The sequence below is a fragment of the Heterocephalus glaber genome, unplaced genomic scaffold, assembly GCF_053883595.1.
Source record: "Heterocephalus glaber isolate CG9 unplaced genomic scaffold, H.glaber_assembly_v1.0 deba00001497, whole genome shotgun sequence".
NCBI classification, from domain to species: domain Eukaryota; kingdom Metazoa; phylum Chordata; class Mammalia; order Rodentia; family Bathyergidae; genus Heterocephalus; species Heterocephalus glaber.
Window position 1 is genome coordinate 62,214,591 of NW_028258320.1, and position 24,325 is coordinate 62,238,915.

Consider the following 24,325-nt stretch of genomic DNA (forward strand, 5'->3'; position numbering starts at 1 on the left):
AGGGTTGCTCACTCAGCACACTCATATGTGGTTTGGTCAATGATTTCCTCAATTAACCCTCCTGTTACTCAGGGGTACGACCTGGATCCTTGATCCAACAGCCAGGAAAAGGGGAAAGACGTATCTCTTTGGCACTTAACCAGCCAAAAAAACCGACTCAGATTAACCTTCATTTCTTTGAACTAAGGGACGGTTGATCCCATCTTGAGTTGGTGTTGGAGGGGCCAGCAGGAATTATGTATTTCCTGGGTGACTTAAGGGCAAGCAAATGAGCAGTTGCACCTGCCTGAAATAAAATATGCTCCACCTCCAGTAAGACATCAAGTGACTCATGCAGAGCTTGTTGGGGAAGCTGGCAATTGCTGTGCTGTTCAGTGATGCAGAGATTAAAGAAAAGTTAATCACTGTGCTCAGCCTCTCTGAGCCCTTTCTGGTACACTCATGACAATCCCCTCCTCCCAGCTGCCCTCCTATTCAAATCTCCAAGCCTAGCTTCCAGCTTGCTGTTCATGATGATGCACGGTGAGTTTCCCTCTCCCCAGCAGAGCCCAAGAGCAAATAGGCCCCTATGGTTGGATGAGAAGTGGGCTAGGGAAAAATGTCTCTGGATGGCTGAGAAACCAGGAAATTCTGTGAAGTGAAATAAATGTTGAAGCCACTTTTGCTCTAACTCACACCTGAGTTAAATGCATCGGGGAAAGGCCTTCACCAATGGTGGCAGTGGCTAGGCTGGCAGGAAATGACTGGGACTTAAGCAAGAAAGCTCCTCGGTGCGGGTGGGAAGAGAATAGTCACGTCCATTTTAGAAAGCAATTTTACAATTTCTAATTGAAGTTGCTCAAGCCTTTGGACCCATCCATTTCACTTGAAAACGCATATTTAAGTGACTCATATTTACATACTCTAAAAATTGTTTTCTTTTTCCAATTAACAGTATACTGTATTCTTGACACAATAACACTAGAGTGCTTCAATAATAACTTTTTTAAAGAGTAAGACAAATTTATTCAGAGAAAGATAGCTTCTAAGAGAGACAGAGGGGGACCGGAAAGAGGTTGCCCACCCACCCCACTTCTCAAAGGTGTTTTATAGAGCAAAGCCATGAGGTGAGACGGGTACAAAGTGGGACAAAAGTCTAAGACCCAATGGAAAATTACAAGGTGGCATGAGGTGGGAAAAAACTATGACCAACCAATAAGATTATGAGTCACCCAGGTAATATTGATTATTTTATTTCTTTTAGTACCAGGGATTGAACTCAGGTCCCTGTGATGGTGCAGCAAGCAGCGAAACCACTAAGCTAAATCCCCAGCCCCAGGTAATATTGATTAAATGGGGATCAAAGGGGAAAACAAGTCACATACAAGGAATTTCCCATTGCTCTTTTCTTTTTTTAATAATGCTAACCAGTTAATGTGCCTCAACTGTTCTCCATGTCAGCTCCTTGCTGTTCTGGCTCCTTGAGGGTGGCCCTGTCTAACTGCCTATGAGGTATCGAATTAACTTAACTGTCTACAATATTCCCCCCTCTGAAGAAGTAACCCAGTGAGGTCAATGATAACTTTTTAAGGATTCCCTAGTATACAGATGCATCCTATTCAGTCTAATTTCTTCTCTTAGGCATCCCAAATCATGCTGGTGTTGTGTATTATAAACAATACTGCAGGAACATCATTGTAAACAAGTCCTTGCTTCTTTTCTGAATTTTGTTTTCATTAACATGAACTCCCAAAGTGAGTTTGCTGAATCAAAAGTGTATGTATTTCAGCCAGGCATAGTAGCATGCACCTGTAGTTCCAAATACTTAGGAGCCTGAGGCGGAAGATCACTTGAGCCCATGAAGTAGAGACCAGCCTGGGCAATACAGTGAGACGCCATTTTTAAAGGGGGGGGGTATGTATTTCAGTTATCTCTTGCTAGGTAAGAAACTACTCCAAAACCTAGTGATTTAAAACAACAATGAATTATCTCTTACAATTCTGAGCATGGCAGGAGCCCATCTTGGGTTTCTTGGAAACCACGTCTGAGGGTGTATTTCATGGGAGGAGCCTGCGGTGGAAGGTTCCAGATGTCCTTTCACACACATCGGGCAGATGGAGCTGGGGCTGGGCTGGGGTACTTGGTTCTCCTCCATGTGGCCTCTCAGCCTCAAGTAGGCATTGTGCCATCACAGGGCTTCCACAGGACAATAGCAGAAGCCACAAGAGCACAGTACCCTCCATGTCCAAATGCTTGAATTGGTGTGGTATTTCTGCCGCTATAGCATGGCCAATAGAGTGGTCAAAGCAAGCCCAGGGCCAGCTCAGACTCAAGAGGGCATAGAACAGATTCCAATAATGTCCTCCAGGGCCTTGGAGGTCCCACCCTCCTGCATCTCCAGCCAGGGGACTCTGTTGGCTCTGGCCACATGGACCCTCTGGGTTGTGTTTGGAAGGCACTAGCTTCCCCTGCATGTGTTGTCATCTGGGCTGGAATCCTCTCCCTAGCACCCAAGTTCTTTCCCTCCTGTCAATAGCTTTGTCGAGGCAGAATTCACATATCATACAGTTCACCCATTCAAGTGTATGGGTCAGTGGTTGTCAGCATATTCAGAATTGTGAGACCATAATCATAGTTTTAGAACATTTTCATCGCATCAAATAGAAACCCTGTGCCCTTTAGCTCTTGCCCCTTCCCTGTCTTCTTCAGACCTAAACACAACCTCTAATCTTTCTCCCTGCAGATTTTCCTTTTCTGGATATTTCTTATAATGGAATCATATATGGTTTTTGTGACCAGTTTCTTTCACTTAGTTTAATATTCTCAGGGCTCATCCATGTTGCATGAAACAGTCTTTTTTTTCCCTTCTCTTCTCTTTTCTTCTCTCTCTCTCTATTATTATTATTATTATTTTTTTGTCCTGGAGACCAAACCCAGGCTTTGCACATACCACAAACACTCTATCACTGAACTACACCTCCGGCCCCCGTCATTTATTTTTAAGATGGAATCCTTCTCGATTGTATTGTATGGATAAATCACATTTTGTGTATCCATCTATCCATTAATGGGCATTTGGTTGTTTCTACATTTTGGCTCTTATAAGTATTGCTACTATGAACATTCATGTGCAAGTTTCTGTGTGGACCTGTTTTCATTTCTTTCAGGTATACACCTAGGTGTGAATTGCTGGATTACATGGTAATTCTATGTTTAATTATTTGAGGAACCGACACAAGAGGAGTTTGAGGAGGTCCCCCAAAGAGGAGATGGGGCCTTCAACTCATCCCACCCACAACGTAGGCTGTAGGTTTGTGGACCCCTGTCACATAAAAAGAATTTTCAAGACACATCAGTGAGAGGCATAAAGACATTTATTAAGCAGAAAGAAGTACAAAGTATAGTGTGAGTACTCCTAGAGTGAGCTGCGCTGTGGTCTGGGGTTAGGAATTTTTATGTTCTCTTAGGGGGTGTCTTTAAGATGAGTGATCTAGGATATGTATTCCTACCATCAGGCTACCCATTTGGTGGGCTAAGCACCATTTGCACGTGCTTGAAGTTTAGAGATCTGCTGCTCACTTAATAGGTTGCTTCCCTGAGGAGGGAAGTCTGTGGTAGAAAGCAAATTATAGGTGAAAAACATGGGTCCAAGACCCAATTTATAGGCTTGTTGTTTCTTCAAGACCCTTAGGGATTTTTGGAGTAGGTTTCCTAGAAGGGAAAAAGGCATTGCGATCTTGGGTAACTTGCATTCTGAAGCTGGAGTTTTTCTTTAAAGTACAATGTTAAGCTTATGGTTTCCCTTGTCTCCTTTCTATCTCTGTATATCTTTTATCCTACCCCTGAACCACCAGTTTTTCAAAGTAGCAACATCATTTCACATTCCCACTAGCAGGGTCCAAGGATTTTGATTTCTTCACATCCTCACGTAAGGCTGTCCTAATTCCCTTTCCTACTTCAGATCTTGGCTTAAGCATCATTTTCCCTAGGAAGGGCCCTCACTGGGCCTCAAACTCCCTACAAGGGTCTAGTTCAAATTTACTTTACACCCTCCAAGCTCTGCATCTTTTAGTGTAATTACTCCATTAACAACTGCCTTTCCCTGACACTGGCTCTCTGATGGCAGGGACTGTCTTCTGCTCACATAGAAGGAGCAGGGTAATGATGGTACCACTGATATAGAGCTGAACTCTGCTTCCCTGGCCTTGGAACCTTCCTTTCTCCAGCACAGCTTCTCCCTGACCCTAGGAGGTGGCCTTATTCCAGTGGGGTAGAAAAAGACTTGGAGTGTTTAGAGTCTGAGCCTCAGGATGGACACTGATGTTCAATTCATCCAGGGCCTGGGGACAGGCTGAGAGGCTCCAACCCTGGAGAGCCTGCAGAATCAAGAAGGACCAGTCCTTGTTCCATGGTGAGTACCGTGCTGTCCTATTCTTTTTACTTGCACTTACAACTATTTAAATTTACATACAGTAAGATGAAATAGAATTAAAAACAACTTCTCTGTTGCACTAGTCATATTTCAGTCACTTAATGGCTATACATGGCTAGAGGTTACCATATTGGACAGGCAGGTATGGGGCATTTCCATCATCACAGAACGTTCTCTTGGCTAGGGCTGCCTCCAGATCTTCCTCACAGAAGTCGTCCCATCTCTGTCTCCTCCAGGAGGACCCTGTTCCCCACCTCAAGATTTCAAGGCCTCAGGACTCCACATTTTATGCCCATCTCCTTTTGTGCAAGTGAGGGCAACCTGGAACTCCCCATGGTCCCTGAGAACCCACCCTTCTCCCAAAGAACATGCAAGCCCAGCACTCTCCTTTCCATCCTAGGCTTACAAAGGCAAGAACATTCCTTCTCCTCCTGGAACTTCAAGACACAGTGGTCTCCAGGATGTAAAGATGGGGAGAACGGAAGCGTCTTTCTTACTCTTCTTAATGCACTCTCATTCTGATGAACCCCTGGGAAAATGACTCAGTTCACTCCCTCGGGCTGCCTCTTCCTGGTTCACAGGCTGAACCACTCACTTCTGCTCTTCACCCACACAATGAGAGGATCCGAGGCCTGCAGCTAGAAAGGCTTGCAGAGAGCCCCTGGTCCTATTATAGACAGCTAAGTTAGTTAGAAGTATTGTGGGTAGTCAGATAGAGCTAGGCCCTTGAGAGAGTCAGGGCAAAGGTAAAAATACATCACCACTGTGGCTGGAGACACATTTTCTGGAGACCAGGCCTCAAGATAAAGACTAAATGACCAAATCTGAGTAATTTCTAAAAGGACAAACACTGGGCCTAGTGAAGTCTAGATAGACATCAGTCACCGTAGTTACCTCTAGACCCTTCATTTCCTAGAGGAAGTCTTTGTTCTTTCCATCAACACTTGTTACATGACTTGTTTCCAAATTGGACTACTATTACCTAAGCGACTATATTTGTAACCTTGCTAGGTGATCATAACTATATTGTATATATATTGTACCCACGTGTGTTTGGCTCTATAAAACACCCCTGTAAAGTGGGGTCCCTGGCTATCATTTTGGAACCCCTCCTGCCTCTCAGGAGCTTTCACTGTTCCTAGAATTCATTCCTCAAGTTTTAGAGAACACGAGCTTGGCATATCAGACATCTACCAGGTTGGGAGACAAAATATTGTCATATTTCATCTCCTTTATCATATCCTGTATCAGCCCAACCTCCTTGGGTTGCATAACAGACAGCAGGCCCCAAGGAGGAAAAGAACCTGAGGCATGGCTAGGACTCAAACTCGGGTCAGTCCAACTCTAAAACTCAAGTGTTGCTGTGTACAGAGGGGATTCTGGGACAACTCAGCTAGAGGGAAGGGCCTGGGAGGTGAGTGATGGGAGAAGCAAGCAGAAAGGAGTTAGGAACATGGCACGTAAGGTTACCTTGTTCAGTGCTCATAGCCAATGCTTGGGCACTGACTGTGGCTCTAGAAATTCTAGTTTAAGAATCTCTCACTTGTAAGAAAAGCTTCTAAAGGGCTTCTTAAAGCAGTTTTGTTTTAAGACATATAGCAGTGGTTGTGTACACTGAATACACAACCCACTCAGGATGTATGGATTTCACTTTCAAACCTAAGCAAGGAGATGAGTTCTAGGTTTCAGATTTCAGCGTTTGGAAAGCTACAGTAATTCTCATTTTTGAGATAGAGCATGGCCTCTAGTGGAAAGGGCTGAATTTTCAGAAATACAACAAATATTTCACCTGCCGAAGATGGCTCATTATTTGGGGTTTTGTTTATTCCATATTCTAGGAAATTTGTTTTTCATTGTTGTTGTTGTTGTTCCCAATCAGCTATTTCGGCTGTGGCGAAATAGATTCACAGGTTTGTTGCTGAGTTTTGGGCACTGGGTGAGAATGGCTATTGGATGTGTGCAGCCCAAAGAGAAGGCCTGCTGTGGAATCCGCTTTCCCATCAGGGTCCTTTCTGGACGTGAGCCACAGACTTCCTGCATCAGGATTCCTCGGGAAGCCTGTTAAAGTGCATACTCCTATGTGTTTCTCAGACTGCAAGCTCAGCTTCTGTGGGCCTGGCCCAGGGCCTGCATTTGCATGAACTCCAGGTGGATTCTGATGCACACTCAGTCCAGGAACCCTGGAGCTGGAAACAACTTTCTCTCAGCTGTGTGGACATCACCTTGTGTCCATTTCCTCCTCATCTTCCCTGTAAGGACACTGCTTGTGCTTCCAGGCTCACTTCTGTGCCACCTCTTCAGAGAGACCACCCTCACCCTTTCCCACTGCCCCATCAGAATCCGATGAACTGTCACACGACTGGCACCGGGCAGCTGGCCTGTAGCAGAGCTGTGACTCACATGTCGTTTTTGCAGATGGCAGGTGAGATCCTGCCTCTTTTCAGTGGGCCACATGGAGAATGGAAACTGACAGGTCCCTGGCTAGGACACTACAAAAAATCTTGTAGGAACACACACATTACTCTCCTGGGGACAGGTGTAGAAATAGCCCTGCCTCCCGGGAGGTTGAGAGGCTATGTGTGTGTCCAGTGCCTAAGTGGGATGATAGATAAAATAAATCACTCTGTGCCTTATAGTTGCTTCCTTCCGGTCTTATCTCTTGTTCTGTTGAGTCACAGCTGCCAGGGGCAATGGCCAGGAGTGTTGTTCTGTGTAGCAGGTGCAGCTGTAGCATAGGGGAAATACTGAAGCTCCCATTGATTCGCAAGTGCCCCCACCCATGACCTCCTCAGAGGCTGGAGTCAGGGTGCTTTGGGGTCAAGGATGGCTAGTGGACTTGTGGCTGTGGCACCTTCCATCCTCAAGGGACACAGATGTGGGCAAAATTTCTAATAAGACCACTGGTAACTGGGACAGTAACGGTGGAGTTCCTCTTCTGATGTCATTTTATTTCCTTTTATGCAGACTGGTAGGGGGACATCCCATAGATTCTTCTGGAAACTGTCAAGATACTGGGAAGATAATTACAAAGCTTGCGTAGACTGGGATGCCCACACTTTGGACTTTGCAAGACCTAAAATACAAAACAAAACAGATAGCACTTGTAAGTTGAGAACACAAGTTATGTCTTGGTGGTTCCCAACCCTAGCTGTACTTCAGAATTGTCTAGGGAAGGAATTAAACAAATCTTCTAAAAATTAGGCATAATTTAAATACAATAAGGAACACAGAGGTCAAGGGTGCAGCTTGAGCATTTTCACAAGAGAAGCACATCTGTACAGACATCACTAGATCAGGGTGAAGGCTATTTCCAGCTCTCAGAAGTCACCTTTACGGTCCTTCCAAGGCCTATCCCAGCCTCTCTCCTCACTTCACCAAGGAAACTGTTATTATGGCTTCTGATATCAGAAGAAGTAACCTGCGAACACTCAAAAATACAGTAACACAGGCCCTTCCAGGAAGCATCCGCCCTGGTGATCTGGGAGATGCTCCAGCAGGAGTGTTTCGGGGCCCAGGTGATTCTGATATGCAGTCAGGACTGAGAAGGGCTCACTGGTCTATGGTACGGTCCCTTTCCCTGCAGGGCACCTGGTGAGGCCCTAGACGTCCTTGAACTCACAGCCCAGAGTTCCTCCTGGGCTCCCTGGCCATTTCGGGATGGGCTGTGAGAAGCCAGGCCTGGGTGAATCTGCCTGGGTGCTGGTGCCACCCCATAGTCATTATGCTCAGTCCTCCTTGATGAATTGGAGCAGGGCAGGTAGCCCAGGCCATGGACTGAAGGGAAGTGATGGGTTACCTATAGGTGTCAATGGAGGTGCTGGTAGCAAATATACCCCAGGGAGCCCCCTAAAACACACACACACACACACACACACACACACACACACAGATACCCTTTGACATTTATAACATTGATCCGATGTGCATCTCATTAGGCGGTATAATTTGGGTTATAGTTATCAATGTCCCCAGCTTTTAATTCTGGAAGGTTTCTATTTAGTATGTTTTGAAGCCATCATAATCCTTAAGAAATGGAGCAAGCTCCTCTTTGCAATTTGAAGCCAGGGGTTCCCCAAAGGGACTGAGGGAGAAAAGGAGCAAAAAGGAAAAGAAAGAAAAAGAAAAAAGAAAAGACAGAGAGACAAAGATGAATGCTTACGTGGCTTTTGCAGTGTGGCTTGATGAACCCAAACTTCTGTGTGATCTGGTTGGTACTGAACTCCTGCCACCTGCCATTCACCAGGGCCTGGGCTCTGATCTCATACTTCGCCAAGCGCTCTGCTCTCAGGCTGACAGTGCTGTGCTCAGAGATTGCAGAGGGTGACTCCAAGTCTGTGTGTCTTATTCTCTGCAAAGACAGTGGTGACCTATCCCAAGAGGAACTGTGAGCGGAGTGCCCAGAGTTAGTAAAACCCAGCACCTAGCAGAGTCTTTTCTGTCTCGTGTGCAGAGACAGAAGAGGGTATTTCTCTAATGTCATCATTTCCTGAGGGCCATCACTGAGACCACTGCCATTTGAGACTTCACCGTACACAAATCAATGGCCAGAGGACTGCGGTTTGGCCAACCCAGAAAAACATCATCAAGTCAAGCCTCACTTTCATTTCTTTGCTAGAACCAAAGTGTTAACACAGTCTTCACATGGGCTTTATGATAAATGCTATTACATAATTCATCTCTCTCATACAGTAAAACCTATTCGGTGGGAGATACCTCAGTGACAGGCAGCCAAGAATGGAGGCCCAAGGAAAAGAAGTGACAAAAAAAAAAAGGAAAAAAGTGACTTGTTCCAGGGTGCATTAGAAGGTAGTGGAAATACATAATGATTACATTTATCGAGGGGAGTTTGCATATGTGCATAACACATATTAATTCTTCTTTGTCCCTTTGAAGGTAGTGGCAAAGCTGGAACTAAAACTCGGGTTTCATCACTTGGTCATGCATTTGTTTACCCATTCATTCAACCAGTTGTGAAAGAACCCTTCGGTTTCAGGTACAGAGGATGGCAGTGGTCATAAAAAAGATGAATGTGATATCGTTTCCCAGGGAGATTACACTTTGCAGAAGAAAGACTTCTAAGCAAATCCTAAGTGGAGCATAACAATCCCTGATCATAGTTGTCAGTGAGATTGTCATCATCATCACCATCATCAGCTAATACAATAGTGTTGCCCTTGGGCTGTGGGTCAGTGGTAGAGCAAAAGCTAAGCATGCACGAGGTCATGGGGTCAATCTGCAGCACCAAACAAAAGACAAAACAAAAAACAAGCGTATAGTGCTTTCTGTGTCAGGCCTGTTTCAAGCCCTTTGCAGAAACAAACATGTTTAATACTCACAATCACCCAGTGAAGTGGGTCCTGTTACTGTCTCCATTGTAAAGATGAGATGTTCTCGGAACTTGCTGAGGTCTTGCCAGGCAGTCTGACAGCAACTCTATTATGTCCCTGAAGTCATCCACACTTCTGACTTCTCAAGTGTCCCATCCATCATGCTGCTATGCCTATGCCACTCTTTTTTTTTTGGTACTGGGGATCGAACTCGGGTCCTTGCACTTGGGAGGAGGGCGGCAGAACCACTAAGCTAAATCCCTGGCTGCTATGCCACTCTAAATAGGCTCATCCCTTCTCCAACTTGTGGGCACTATGAATTACCTCCATAGAAGAATGACCATCTATATAATGTTGCCCATCTATACAAACTGAAGATTAATTGGCCCTCAGATGTGAAGTCAGAAGACTGGAATTAAACCATGATTTACCCATAGAGGCCTTATGAACACAAAGTCATTCAATGTTGAGATCCTTATCAGCTACCAATGCCTACCTCCAAAAGTGGTTGTAAAAGTTAAATGACAGTACATATATAAGCGTAAATAGCACTTATAACACAGTTCTTATAAATTATGAATTGATTATTAATCAATTATTATTAACTCAAAGAGTCAATTGAATCTAAATATCTGTTTCAGAGACATACTTTTTCTGTGTTCCATCCTTCTTACCTGCATGTAAAAACTATAAGAGGTAGTATCATGTTTGATTCCTTTTAACTCAAAGAAGAATCCATATACAGAAACCATCTTTGAATGAGTGGTATATTCCTACATTGGAAAATAGAAACAACAAAATGAATTGGAAAAATCTTCAGGAGTTAGAGGGAAGAGAACATAGCAAAACAAATTCTACTGACAACAAAAGTGACTCATTTGATAACTGACTTAAAAGAGAAGATGCAATAATAATTTTATCCTAGAAAGTGTAGGAAGAGCCAAATTGTAATGGCTTCAATTTTTGTCAGGTGTGACCATTAATCCTGATTTGTCAACTTTAGTGGATTAAGAAATGCCTAGTACAGTGTTGGCAAACCTATGGCATGCATGCTGCAGTGGGCACATAGAGCCCTCTCTGCCAGCACACAAGCCAAGTCACCCCAGCATCAGCCCAGCAGCCAAGCATCCAAAAACAGCACACACAGGAGCCATGTACATGCTTGGAAAGGAGTAGCAGCACCAGGCGATGATGTCATGGGCCATGACTCATGAGCTGTGACTCCTTCAAGATTTTGTGTGACCAGTCAGAGTGCTGCCAAGGATATTATGTATATATGTATACATATAAGCATATAAGCATGCATATATATAAGCATACAAGTATGCATATATATATAAGCATACAAGCATGCATATATATATATATATGCATGCTTGTATGCTTGTACTGGCTGTGCATTTTAATACATTCATTTTTATTAACACAAGACTTTAGCTTTGAGTTTTCTCATGAAAAATTGAAATTTAATATCTAAGAATTAGCAAAGAGATGTTCTAATTAAGAGACTGAGATTCTTTTAACGTTGTGCTGTCCTCCTGGCGTATTTTAATCTGGAGCATCATAATTCATTGTTTGTGAAGAATTTATGAATACAAGAGCAAGGATATATATATTTGCTCGAACTGGCTGTGATTTTTAGCAGAAGCCCCCACCAGGTAGGAAATGCACTCAGGTGCCTTTTACAGAGCAGGCCAAAAACTGGTGCTCAGTGGAACATTGCCCCCTTGCACCGATGGTCAGTAAATTCAAGAGGAAACCCAGAGAATCCCTGCCATAGATTGTTGATTTAGGGAATATTCAATTCTTTAGCGTTAACTAATAGTGTTAGCTCTTTTTAGTATAGGAATAGATTTGTATTAAGTGTTTCATTTTTGGTTTTACATTTTGTGTTTTTATAGACTCCACCAAGTCTTGAACACCAACACATTGTGACAGCAAGAAAAGTACAACTGAAAACAGATAGTGGAAGATCATTCTAAGAGGCCTGGACAGAGTCATTTGGAGTTACTGAATGCAATGAGAAAGTGTTATGTATTCTGTGTAGTGAAAGTGTTGTGTGTTGCATGTCAAGGGTCAGATGACATTTTGACACTAAGCACAAAAGTGTTGCTGAATTTGGTGACACTGAAAGGAAAGCGTCTGAAGCGAAATTGAGGAAATATCATTCCCACTATCTTAGTTTTTGCAACTATCTTTCTAAAACAAATCATCTGCCAGCTGCCAGCTTTCAAATTTCACTGTGCATAGCAAAACATGTAAGCTCCTCTCTGATGGAGATTTTATCAAAATGGCTATGTTGTCTGGGAGTGATTCCATTTTTCATGATTTCCCAAACAAGGATAAAATAATGCAACACATCTCTGAGATGCCACTTAGCAGAAATACTGTTAAAGATCGAGTCCTGCGCATGGCAGGTGATGTTAGTCAGCAGCTCACCACTGACTTACAGAAGGCAGCCTGTTACTCCATGTGCTTGTATGAAAGCACAGATGTAAATAATCATGGAAGGCTAGGAATAATTTTGCCTTATGCACTTGGTGACATCATGAGAGAAGAGCTGGTGAAACTGGTGTCTTTGCCTGGAAGAAGAAGGGATAGATATCTACACAGCTGTGATGGAGGATTTTTTGGTCACAGGCATAAGACCAGAAAAAGTGGTTTCCATTACTAGTGATGGAACACCTTGCACGGTTGGGGCAACACCTGGCTTCATACAATTCTTTGTTAAAGACGCAAATCATCCAGTCATTCAGTTTCATTGTATTATACATCAAGAAGCTCTTTGTGCCAGGAAAAGCAGCAAAAAATTAGATGATAATCTCAAAGATGTCACAAAAATGGTGAATTACATCATGGCTCATGCTCTTAATTTTTGACAGTTTCAAGCACTCCTTGATAAGGTTCAGGCCCAGCATAATTCTTTACTTATGTACAATAATGTCTGGGGTGGCTGAGCAAAGGACGAGTCCTTGAGAGATTTGTAGATTTGCTTGGATGAAATTAGGCTGTTTATGAATGAAAAAGGGCAGGAATATCCATAGCTCACTGATATGGCCTGGGTTAGCAATCTCATGGTTTTTGTTTGTTTTACAGATTTTACACTACACTTCAATGTACTAAAAAAAAAATTACAAGGTGTAGGGAAAACAGCAGAAAGAATGTTTTGTGATATCAAAATATTTGAGAGAAAACAGCAGGTTTTTGAAAGAGACATTGAAAGTGGGCAGCTGAAATATTTTCCAAATCTAAAAATGTATTTAGAAAATTCTGCAACATTTGAAGACAATCCTACAAGCCATCAGGAAATCTACAAGGAATTTTCTAGCATTGTAGCAGCTGCAAAGGAGAATTTTAGTAACAGATTTTTACAGTTCTGTAAGATGGAGACAACCCTGTGCTTTCTTATTTTAGTAGATAAAGTCAAATTTGAAGAACTTGACCTTTCCTGCTTAAACTGGTTAGATTTTAGAAATGTAGAAATCAAGCTATTGGAATTTCAAGAAAGCTCTATCTGGAAAAAATAAATTCTATGACCCATGTGCAACTCTTGAAAAGACAGAGATACTAGAATGTAAGGGGATGACAAAGGACAGCGCAGTGGGTAGTGCTGAGAATGAAATCCTTAAAGTGTGGAATTCTCTGCCAAATAATTTTAAGTCAATTAAAGCACTTGGGATTGCTTTTCTTACTTTGTTTGGCTCATCTTAAGCTTGTGAGCAGCTGTTTTCAGCTTTGAATTATATCAAATCTGATACAAGAAACAGACTGACAGATAATCTGAGTGCTGCATGTGTTGCTCCCAAACTAACAAAGTGTGAGCCAAAGTTTGACAAATAACAGCATACAACAGCAAAGATCACATTAATTGTGCAAAAGCACACCAAATGCAAACTTTTACCTTTCAGTAAAAAGCTGTTTATATCATTGAAAGCTCTGTTATTGTGTTTTTCTTTTAAGATAAAAGATGTTAACTTATGAGTTGTTTTTTCTAAACTAAAACCTCAGCATTCAGGTTTAATTGCAGTGTTGGTACTTTGTGATAAATAAGTGGAATTTGGGTTGCAGTTTGGCCACTCAGCCTTTAAAAGGTTCTCCATAACTGGCCTAGCAGATTAGCAAAGCATGCTCTTGGGTGTCTGGATGAGTCACAGAGATGTGACTTTGGTACTATATATGGTCCCTTACCTATTCCTTTCTGGCACCGTTCCTCTGCTGTTTCCTCACTGCCATGAATTCAGCATTTGCTCCACCATGCCCTTCTGCCATGAAGTTTCTGCCTTGGAGCCTGCCTTGGATGGGACCTCCTTAAAACACGAGCTTCTTTTAAGTTGTGGTATTGAGTATTATGTTCCAGTGATGGGAAAGCTGACTAATACAGCAGGTTTGTATACTACTACTAACAGGATAGTTAGAAGTTGTTACTTAGCGGTGACAATATTATTTACTCTGCATATTCCTCATTGAGGAAAAGAATCAGTTAGGTATATTACTATATGACTTGTGGTCTGCAGATCTTTCACAGCACTTTGTTTCAATTTGATAGGCTTAAGAGACTCTTCATATTCATGGTATGTGCAATAATCCCTGGTCCCACAATGTATAGTCTACCTACTGAGATGCATTTCTGCAACTAGAGGGGTGACCCACTCAGTTTCTTGAATGATAGATTCAGGATCCTGAGCTCCCAGAACATGAATTCTTCTGAGATCAGCACTGTGTTGGGTACCTTTAAAGAAGTCAAAGGAGAGCAGCAACTTCTTGGAGAACTGTGCCTATCATAAGGAATCTGAGATAGCACAGCCACCAAACCCAGACCCTCCCCTGGGACTGAATGCTGAGATGCTTTGCACTGGAGCTCTGTCTATGACCCACTGCTGCTTGAGTCTCGAATCCCTCAAAATAGCTGCCCAGAATGAACTCATTCTGAAACCTTCACTCTGCATATGGAGTGGTGGCTTGTTGAGCCAGTTAGTAGCTGTTGATGTTTGTGCGGAATAAGGTGATTAACCCATCATAGCTTTCCCAGGCCTTTCCTGGTTTTAGTTTTCATCCTGAGAAAACTAGAAGAGTTGATGGGAAAATCTGGGGCACACACATTAGATTATTGAGTGGCCTGTCCCAGACACATGTCTTGTGAGTTTCACAAGTGAAGAGTGATCACGGGCGGCCCTTTAGGCATTCTTAATTGGGCACAGAAGAAATGGGAGAGGGTGTTTCCCTTTGTTTGGGTCATTTTCAGTACCTTGTTAAAGAGCAGCCCAATCCTCACACCCTGGGTGAGTAGATCTTTCAGGTGGACCATGTCGCCTCCATTCTCCAGCTAAAAGGGAAATGCACACAGCTTACCAATAACCCAAGGCATAGAAGGGAGCCCCTCTTGTCATCTCCCACTGTCGCCTCCTGAATCCCCACCCCCACAGTACTGGGAGAAGAGTTCTCTCTCCAGACCCTACATTCAGTTGTTCATCTGATCAACAAGCATTTATTGAAAACCTACTATGTACCAGGTACTATGCTCAATGCTTTCAGAACATGTAGAGAGGAGCAAAAGAAAAGCACCTGAAAAGTTCCGCTAGTGAAATAGAATCATGACCAATCATGAGGCAGAGAAAGACTATGGTGATAAAGTCAAGAACAAGCAAGGCCCACACAGTAGGCTTCATGGTGAAGGCTGGGAGTGGAGGGAGCAGATGTTGGCAGGATGGTATTGGCTGCAGGGGAGAAGAGGAAGGAGATGGGCAGGGCCGGAAGGCCAGGAGAGGGAGGTGGAGGACTTTCTGAGCTGTCAGCCACACAGGCTGTCTGTTTTGCTGTTCTGTTGTAGCATAGTTCTGAGTTATGTTGCAGAGAAGCACCGTTCCATGGATTCACTGTCTAATGTGAAGGAAGCACTGAGCTTGGAGAACTGGTTTGCACATTACAATAGGTATTTGTTGAGCTTGTTGAATTTTAACTAATGACTCATGCATCTTCAGAACTCAAACATTGTCCTATTTGATCTCTAAAAATGCATGATGGGAAACACTTAAGAACTATGACAGCTTGCATAGACAATTCACAAAGCCAGACATGCTGCACAGAAAAATATTCATATTTACTATAATAAAGGAAATGTGTGATAAAAAATGAGATGCCATTGTTCCTTTCTCAGTTAACAAAAGTCATTTGAAATTAAAATGCTCTACATGGCTGAGGATGTACAAAGTGAGGCAAGCTCATTTATCTCTGGGGGAAGAATAATTTGGTCCCCACATTTGTTAATATGTATCAAGAACAAAAATACACATTCCTTTTAGTGCCAGCATTTCTACTGCTAAGAATCTTCTATAACAAAATCATTCAAAGTATAGTAAAATAAACAATCATGTGAACAGATGTTCCCCTTAATGTCAATTTTAAAAGTAAAGAATTAGAAACATCACATGAGGTGTGATCAAAAATATGGCAAATGTTTAAATTTTTAAAAATTCAGTAAAAGACGCATTGCTATTAATCCCCTTCAAAAGACTTTCTCTCCCTTTGAACACAACTATCCCATCATTCTTGCCACTTTCTGAAGCAGTTCTGGAAGTCCTATTTTGTGAGTATCTATAGTTGTCCAGTCATGGCTGCTTTAATATTCTGAACTGATTCAAAATGTTTATTTTTCATGGTCATCTTGACTTTGGGGAGGAGCCAGAAGTTGTACTGTGTCAGATCCAGTGAATATGGTAGATGGGGACACATCATAGTGTTTTTATTTGACAAAAACTGCTATAAACATTTGATCAAGGAGAGGTGATCCTAAAATATACTGAATGTTTAAATTAAAAATTTTATTATGGTTAAAGACACATTGCCATTAAGCTCTCTAAAAATACTCAAAACACTCCCCCTAGCTTTGAACACATGTAATCCCATCATTCTTGGCAATCTCTTTTACTGTAATACTTTTTTGTTTGTTTGTTTTATTTTGTTTTTGTAATACATTTTTAAAAATGTAAACATTTACCATATTTATTGAATGATAAAGTAGAATTGGCTATGTCACATCTTCTTGGTGGAAAAGTTCACAGCCATTAAAAATGGCATTAGGAAGTGAATTTAATTGAATATTTTATATTCATTTTTTTAAATTAAAAGTTAAGGGGCTGGGGATTTAGCTCAGTGGTTTCATTGCCTGCTGCGCAAGCACAAGGACCCGAGTTCAATCCCTGCTACCAAAATAAAAGTTAATATATACAATGAGATGTTAACAGTGGCTATCTTTGAGTAGTGGGTCTGGGAGTATCTTCTTTATTTCTTTGGATTTCAAAAATTTTCAATAGTAAGCACATGGTGCATTGTGTCTGGCAGGGACTCCGCTTGGTGGGAATATGAAGGGGCTACTCCACTTCATCCAACTCTCCAGACCAGCGAAGCAGATGCCCTAAACATCTAGATTACAAGGCTGGGCCTCTTCCCTCTTCCCCTTCTCAGGTTCAGCTTTCCTTGCTTCCCCTGAAGGAAGATCCAGATAGGTCCTGACCTCAAAAAGGCCCAAAGGAAACAAATGTGAGCCACATCTCCAGGAAAAGCAGTCAGACAGGCAATGGATTTGGATAATTGTTTCCTTTCCGAGTCGACTCACTGTATGGTAATGGTTGGCTGTAACCCGGATGAGCCAGGATGTGGGGAAGAAGTTAATGTTCCTTAATTCCTCCAGATGCTTGACTTAGGAGAAGCAGAAAGGGGACATGTTTACAGTTTTATTCACAACAGAACCTCAAAGAGTTTCACTTGCTGAAAGTAAAAAGAAGACATCAGAGGCCTTGGGAAGATAAAGGGTGGCTTTAAGATTTGGTTGATAGAATGAAATAAGACATCTCAGCGCTGCCATGGTTGCATTTCTTTCATACTTCAAATTAATTCTCTTTTAAATTCACACAAATAAACTTCCAAAGGAATGAACGAATGTACTGTAAATTGGAGGGCTATTTCACCTTCAGTAGAAAATTTTCCTAAAAGCATACAAATATTTTTAACTTTAATTTCAATTATTTAAAAATAAATATAACATCAACAGTCCTGCACAAAGACAGCACTGCCCAGCAAACTCTAGAGGGTACCTGGGGAACTCTCTTATAGCAGAAGCTGTCAACAGCCCTCAAAGTTCAGCTTTGACCAATCAACCACACACTTTCCATTCTGATAATATTACAAAGAAAAGTGAAAGAAGAGATTTAGGCTGTGCCTTGTTCAATTAAAGTCTGTGTCTGTTTATATTTTTCTTCCCACACCTCCCTCTAGATCTCCCTTCCCAGGCCACTGGGAATCCATAAGGTGGGCTTAAGTTACAGATCCCCTCGCCCAAATATTCACAGGCCCTGGCTGCAATCCTGCCCGGCAAAGGTTTCGAATGGGATTTTCAGTGTTACTGGAGTGTCTACAGGCAACTTAGACCAAATTCCCTGGTTCTGTCAACCATCCCTGAGTTTGAGAGCTACTTAATACTCTGGATAGATAGAAATGGCTTTGAAAAAGTTCTCAAATGTCCTTTCAGATGCAAAGATCTCGGCAGAGGCCTCTGGGACTGCCCACAACACACTCCCTAATATTCCGCTCCTCTTTCCAGGTCACTGTTGCCGTCTTCGGTGCCCAGGATAGGACGCTGTGAGAACACAAGCCTGGCTCTAGGGCAAAGACCTAGTGTTTTCAAAGCAATTGAACAACTTGTCTCTCAGATGTATTCAATCAAAGAACTTGTCCCTGATTCAGTTAAAGGAAACATTCCTGTACATGCAGTAATGGGGAACTGAATGCATGTTCAAGACTGTTATGCCACACAAATTCAGCCAAATATGACTCCAATAAATTGCAGCAAATTCCTCTCGTGGTCCTGCACTTCACTTTACATTTGTTCCAGTAGGGCTGAATGTTTCAGGGATGCACAATAAAAGGTGACATGAAATGGAAGTTGGGATCATTATCATTAACTGGAATACACTGGAGACCAAGGAGAGGTTGAATGTTACAATACGTGATTACACGCAGCCCAGGAATTAGTGTGAAGGGTAGAGCCAGGCTGAAGTACACATTGAAAACCGGGCAGAAAGGTTGAGCAGAACACTAAACAACCATTTCCAAAGAACCAATATCTGGTTGATGAATACTATCTATAATACAGAAAAATCCCTATTTCCTTTTCCAGAGAAGAACTTGAAGAATATGAATGACAGGGACAAATTGTTCAATTAATTTAATTTTCTGCCAAACAAGTGACCTAGAAATGAGTCCCGTGTGGCATTACTGCAGGCCACAAGCTAGATCCCAGCTGATTCCTTTGGATCTATCTGGTGGAGCTTCTGGGGAGTGGCTGAAGGGTGGGGCAGGTCCCCAACCACTTTCTCATACGTACAGTCACATGGGTGGCACTTACCACTGGTGATCTTGTGCAGACGAAAGCAAAGGAAGAGTGGAATCCAGCAATGTCCTATATCCCAGTCCAGAAAGCAATGCTCCTTGGAAAAGCTTAGCAGAAGCACAAAGAAAAATAGAAGGCCTTCAGAAAACTCTTTTCTGTAATGAACTAGGGCCATGGAAAGCCATGTCATAGAGGCTAGTGGCATCACAGTAGAAGTAGACGGTGCTTGGATATCTCAGGGTGGGAGGTGGCAACTTAATGGAATTTGTAAAGTCAAGGTTATTCCAAGGAGTGTAGTGAAATGAGTGTTTACATTCCCCTTCATATCTGCCCCTGTGCCAAACAAATATGTATAATATGACTGATGGGAACACATGATATTTACCAAGGATTTCAATCTACATATTCTCCCTTGAGTCTCACAAACTTCCAGTGGGGCAGACATGACAGGTATCATTGGATGACCCAGAACTTAAACCCTGGACATCTGACTCCTCCTCTACAGGTGCTGTCCTTGCAATAAGTGACCAAATCAGGCTCTTCAAAAGTTTTCTCATAGTATAAGGAAAAGAAACATGGAGGGGTGGGTAGCTAGTTTCACTGGCTGGCTTCACTCTCAGTTCTGCTACTGTTAGTGTCGTGCTAATCCCAGGTAATTTCCACATCGGCTGAAGGTCAGAACTGACTGGAGAAAATTGCATTGCCCTTAAAAGGACATGCATATACAGACACATATCTGGCCTCCTTGTTTTGAAATAATTTGCTTCATAAAATGGTCATTTTCACAAATGGGGACAATGGGGAATACTCTTTCCAAGTCCCTCTGGAAATGCAAAGTCATTCCCTGGAGGCAGATCCTGCGCAAGACCAGCCTAGGGCACTTTCAGATTATTTTTTCATGAACCAAGAGTCCAACTCACTCCCATCCCAGCTAGACCGGATGTGCGTTGGCCCTAGTCCCGCCTCTGTTGTGGATGTCTGCCAACCCACCCAGCACCATTAGTTTACAGGAGCTCTTGGAATTCCTGGGATTCTTCAGCCTCTTTAAATCGGTGGTCCCAGTTTCTGGGTCTGGGGTGCTATAGAGTTGTGAGAGGAGATGGGCATAAAGATGAGTGAGTCCCTCCCCCGCAAAAAAGATGAATGCATTCTGATTCCACTGGATGAATATTTATTAAAACCTGCTATGGGGCCGGGGATTTAGCTCAGTGGTTCCAGCCCCTGCCTCACAAGTGCAAGGACCCAAGTTCGATCCCTGGTACCAAAAAAATAAAACCTGCTATGTGCCTGTCTCTGGAGGGAACTGATGAGGCATACATAGAGGAAGGTTGATATTGCAGTGTGTGGGGCTATTCATCTCGGATCCAGTTCTCCATCACTTGGCAGTAGGAGTAGTGGGCAGTGCAAGTATTCTAACAACAGATGTCTTAGTGGCACAAATAACATTTGCTGTGTCCTTCCTACCTCCTAGATGCCACCTTCTTCTCTTCCTCTTTCATCATTTAATAGGAAATCTGAAGAGGCATTATGGATGGTGGCAGGTGTTGAGGAGGGAAGAAAGGACCAAGCTGACACAGTTCACCCCAGCCTTGCTGAGTGCTCTGCAGAATGAGCCAGCCTTGGGGTGAGGGCTTTCCCATCTCAGAGCTGCCTCTGAGTATGAGCACCAGCTGGAGATACAGCTTAAATACAATCAGATGCTGCCAGAGTAGGAAAAGGGCAACATTTCCTCCATCCCAGAAGCCACACAGCACCAGTTCTGTTCTCTGCTTGGAGTGGGAGAGCTGCTGGGAGAGTAGCGGAACCCAGGCCCTGAACTTCCCTTTGAGGAGCACTTAGATCTGAAGGGCCACAGCCAAGACCCGTCTGGACAGAGGATTTGGGAAGAGCTTTGTTAAAATAGATATTTGGACTCTGTGATCCCCCTTGGGAAAGTGGCAAGGATGGCCACTATTATGGCTGATCTGGAGGAGTCATGTGTCAGCTCATTGCCCAACCAAGCTGAAGTAAGACACACCAAGATCTGGCCCTGGTCCAGTTGCCCAGCAAGCACATGACTCCACCTCTCTGGCCTTCACTCTCCTCTGTTACGTGGGGACAGTAGCCACTTGTACCTTCTTAGGTAGATGAGAGAAGTCAAAATGTCACTGCTTGTGAAGTGCTTAGTACAGCTGCTGGAACCCTGGAGTCCTCAGTACCTTGTCAGAACCACCACTGCCCTCTCATCCCAAAGTGACCTGAACTCAGGCTGGTCAGGAGCATGGGATTGTTCCTGGTGGCATTCATCATTATTGTCACCCTCTAAATTACCCAAGGCATGGGCTGCATCAAAGGAAAATAATGGTGTCTTCAGCTTCTAAATCTCTCAGAAGCCTCCTAGAACCAATCAGTGTCATTCTGCTCCTAGAGGTCCACAGTTGCAGAATCAGCATTCTATGGAGGCCCCCAGGTCCAGCCCAGCACCTTCCCACCTCACCTGGTGCAGCTTCAGTGCCATGGAGGAGGGGGAGGCGTCTCTCTTCTCCACCTGGTTCTGAGTGTATTTGCCTGATACCACAGTATGAGAGCAGACAGGCTTCTGAGTCTGAGGATTTCTTTGTGTGGCTTAATGGTGGAATCATGTATGGCCAGTGTTTCCTCGGTGTTGAGTTCTGTTTATACAAAGCCCTCACTCGGCTTAGCACTTAACTTTTCAGGCACTAACATCTCTGCCTCCTAAAGTTCACTGAGAAGCCCTCAGGGAGTAACTCCTTTAGGGAAGATAATTCTCAGATCCTCGATGCACCCCGTTTGGTTCTGGGTCCCACAGACCTCTGGAAACACGGTGCCTGAAGCCAACATTCCCCTAAGGGTACAGCCTATAATTTTAGAGATGCTCTTGGCCAAGATTTTCTCACTTCCTGCATCCTGTCATCTGCTGGAATTGGTCACCTTTTCTGCTGAAGGTAAGACCCATAGTTCCATTAGCCCCAGCACTTATTTCAGCCACAAAACACACACTTTGGTATTCAGACATGTGGTATAACGTAGATGAAACTTGAAGGCACTATGCCCGTGAAATAGGCCAGACACAAAGCTATAAAGTTCTACTCTGTGAGGTACTAAAGTAGTCAAATTTATAGAGGCAGAAAGTACCAAAGGCTGGGGAAGGAGGTTGGGTAGTTAGAATTTAATGAGTACAGAGTTTCAGTTGGGTTGGTGAAAAAGTTCTGAAGAAGAATGCAAAACCATGTGAATATACTTAATTCCACTGAACTATGCATATAAATATGATTAAAATGGTAAATTTTGCATACTATATACTTTACCACAATTTTAAAAGATTAGAGTTATGAATTGACTTAGCTTACTTGAACGATATTTGAAAGATTAAATTGTAAGGCAAAATTTTTAAAAGTATACATTTTGTGTTAATGACTCACTGTAAAGAGACAACTTAACTTTTTGTCAAAATGTCACTCAGCACAGATGACCTGGCACATTCTGGAATCAAAGAACTGGGAAATGGGTCTTTTGGCTCCAAAGTATGGTAAACAAAAGAGTTCTTACTGCCTCCACCACATCATCACCTCCTAAATGTCAGTTCCTCCTGGCAAGGGCTGCACAGGTCCCTGTACCCAAGTCAGAGTTGGCCTATCCGTCTGCTTTGCTAAGCAGTTGTGGTTACGTCCATGCACAATGGCGAAGTTGCTGCCCCAAAGTCTTAGAAGTAGTCAATTGTAGAAGCAGAATTCAGACCAGGACTGACCTCTTCCAACAAGCACCTTATGTGTTTTCTCACTCTGCTTTCTAGAGTCAAACTCCAGAAGATGGAGATTTGTGCTTGCTCTATGTGTTCTCACTCAGTGTCTCTTATAGTGCCCGGCACTTAGCTTAGAATATTTTGGATGAATTGATTGGATGAATGATTTTGTCCCTGTCAACTTTCTAGCCTTTCTTTCCATCTCACTATTTACCCACAAGTTGTTTTCTAGGAATTTCAGTAGTGCCAGCCCTGGTGCATGAGACATGTCAATATCCCTATGCCTTGTGGGTCCATCTGTTTTTGCCATGTTTATTGTCAGGCCAAGGCCTACTAGTCTTTGTTATGGCCTAATCCAGGGAGGTTCTGACCCTTACCCGAAAGGAAGACTGAGGAGGAGTCACTAAGATCCTATCTAATTATAATCACAGCTGCCCTTTTTAAGGACCGTCTACATCCAGATTTCTGTGCTCCTTCCATTTCTCCATGATACTGATGAAAATGCATTTGCTTCTCTCAGTATTATGGGGAGCAAAGATACAAGAAGGGGAGTGGAGAATTGGGAAGGACTAGAAACTGATAGTACTTAGGGGCTTGAGTATACTTGAATACTGATCATACTTATAAACAAGGGAGACTCAGGTTCTGGAGAGCCGAGCTGAAGGGGAACAGAGGTAGTGCTGGCCAGAGCAAGACAGGACACAGGCCAGCCAGAACATATGAAAGAAATCCTCTTATCCCAGAATATACTAACCTCCCAGTACAGAACTTGGTGGAGCAAGTTTAAGAGAGAACAATTTAATGGTGCTAATGTCCATGACTCAAGATATTTCAAAATGAATGTTCTGGTGAAGAGATCAGCATTGTCACACCAAAGGTGACTCTCAGGCTACATCTGCAAATGCTGTTCATTAATTGCAAGTGCACATGGTTTCTGCCCACTCTGAGGATGCAGCAACACAGACCATTTCCCTCAAGAAATCAGTCGGCACAGGGCACCTAGGGTACAGGGGATGACCAGGCAGCTCTCCTAGTGGTTCCTCTTGGTACTTGTGTGGGGAGGGGTGGGGAAGATGCTGTGGGGTTCGTCAGGCCAGTGCACACCCATGCAGCTGGCACCTACTCTTGTTCTGTCTGCAAAGAGAAGCTTGGAGAAGGAATCCTTCCAGTGTCCAGGGACGATCAGGGAAAGCTTCCTTGAGCCTTCCATCGTTGGTTTTGTAAAGGGTGGCTCAGACTGGAATAGGGCACAGGAAAGAGGAGACTCAGCTGGATACGTTAGTGGAATCTTGGAGTTGGTATTTTATGGGATTCAGCTTCACTGTCTGCTTTCAATGACTTCTTTCCAATGATTGCCCAAACTCACCCTTCCAGCGTGGGAGAGGGGCCCATTAAGTAATTAATAAGTAAGCCAAGGACTAGAATTATAAATTGGTATGATTTGCCCCCAACCATGGTCT

At 43.2% G+C, this 24,325-nt stretch overlaps 1 protein-coding gene and 1 long non-coding RNA gene across 5 annotated transcripts in view; one reads left to right on the forward strand and one right to left on the reverse strand.

The window, feature by feature from the left end:
- LOC110347814 (uncharacterized) overlaps positions 1–17,396 on the forward strand; it is a 139,050-nt gene extending 121,654 nt beyond the window's left edge. Inside the window, exons 1-7 of one of the 4 annotated variants that reach the window (XR_015440583.1) lie at positions 60–522; positions 1,244–1,318; positions 3,147–3,180; positions 4,228–6,833; positions 7,376–7,514; positions 9,305–9,404; positions 11,640–17,396. This is a non-coding gene — a long non-coding RNA (uncharacterized LOC110347814). Of the gene's footprint in view, positions 1–59; positions 523–1,243; positions 1,319–3,146; positions 3,181–4,227; positions 7,515–9,304; positions 9,405–11,639 lie in introns of those variants that run through there. The other 3 variants (XR_015440584.1, XR_015440581.1, XR_015440582.1) reach the window with 3 other exon arrangements.
- The window catches only part of Btbd16 (BTB domain containing 16), a 64,328-nt gene continuing 43,338 nt past the window's right edge, over positions 3,336–24,325 (reverse strand). The window contains exons 9-14 of the mRNA XM_021253319.2: positions 19,139–19,230; positions 17,351–17,433; positions 14,984–15,061; positions 10,413–10,511; positions 8,571–8,759; positions 3,336–7,484 (exon numbers count right to left, since the gene is read on the reverse strand). Of these exons, the coding sequence (XP_021108978.2) occupies positions 7,368–7,484; positions 8,571–8,759; positions 10,413–10,511; positions 14,984–15,061; positions 17,351–17,433; positions 19,139–19,230 (658 nt within the window). The 3' untranslated portion in view covers positions 3,336–7,367. The remainder of the gene's footprint in view (positions 7,485–8,570; positions 8,760–10,412; positions 10,512–14,983; positions 15,062–17,350; positions 17,434–19,138; positions 19,231–24,325) is intronic.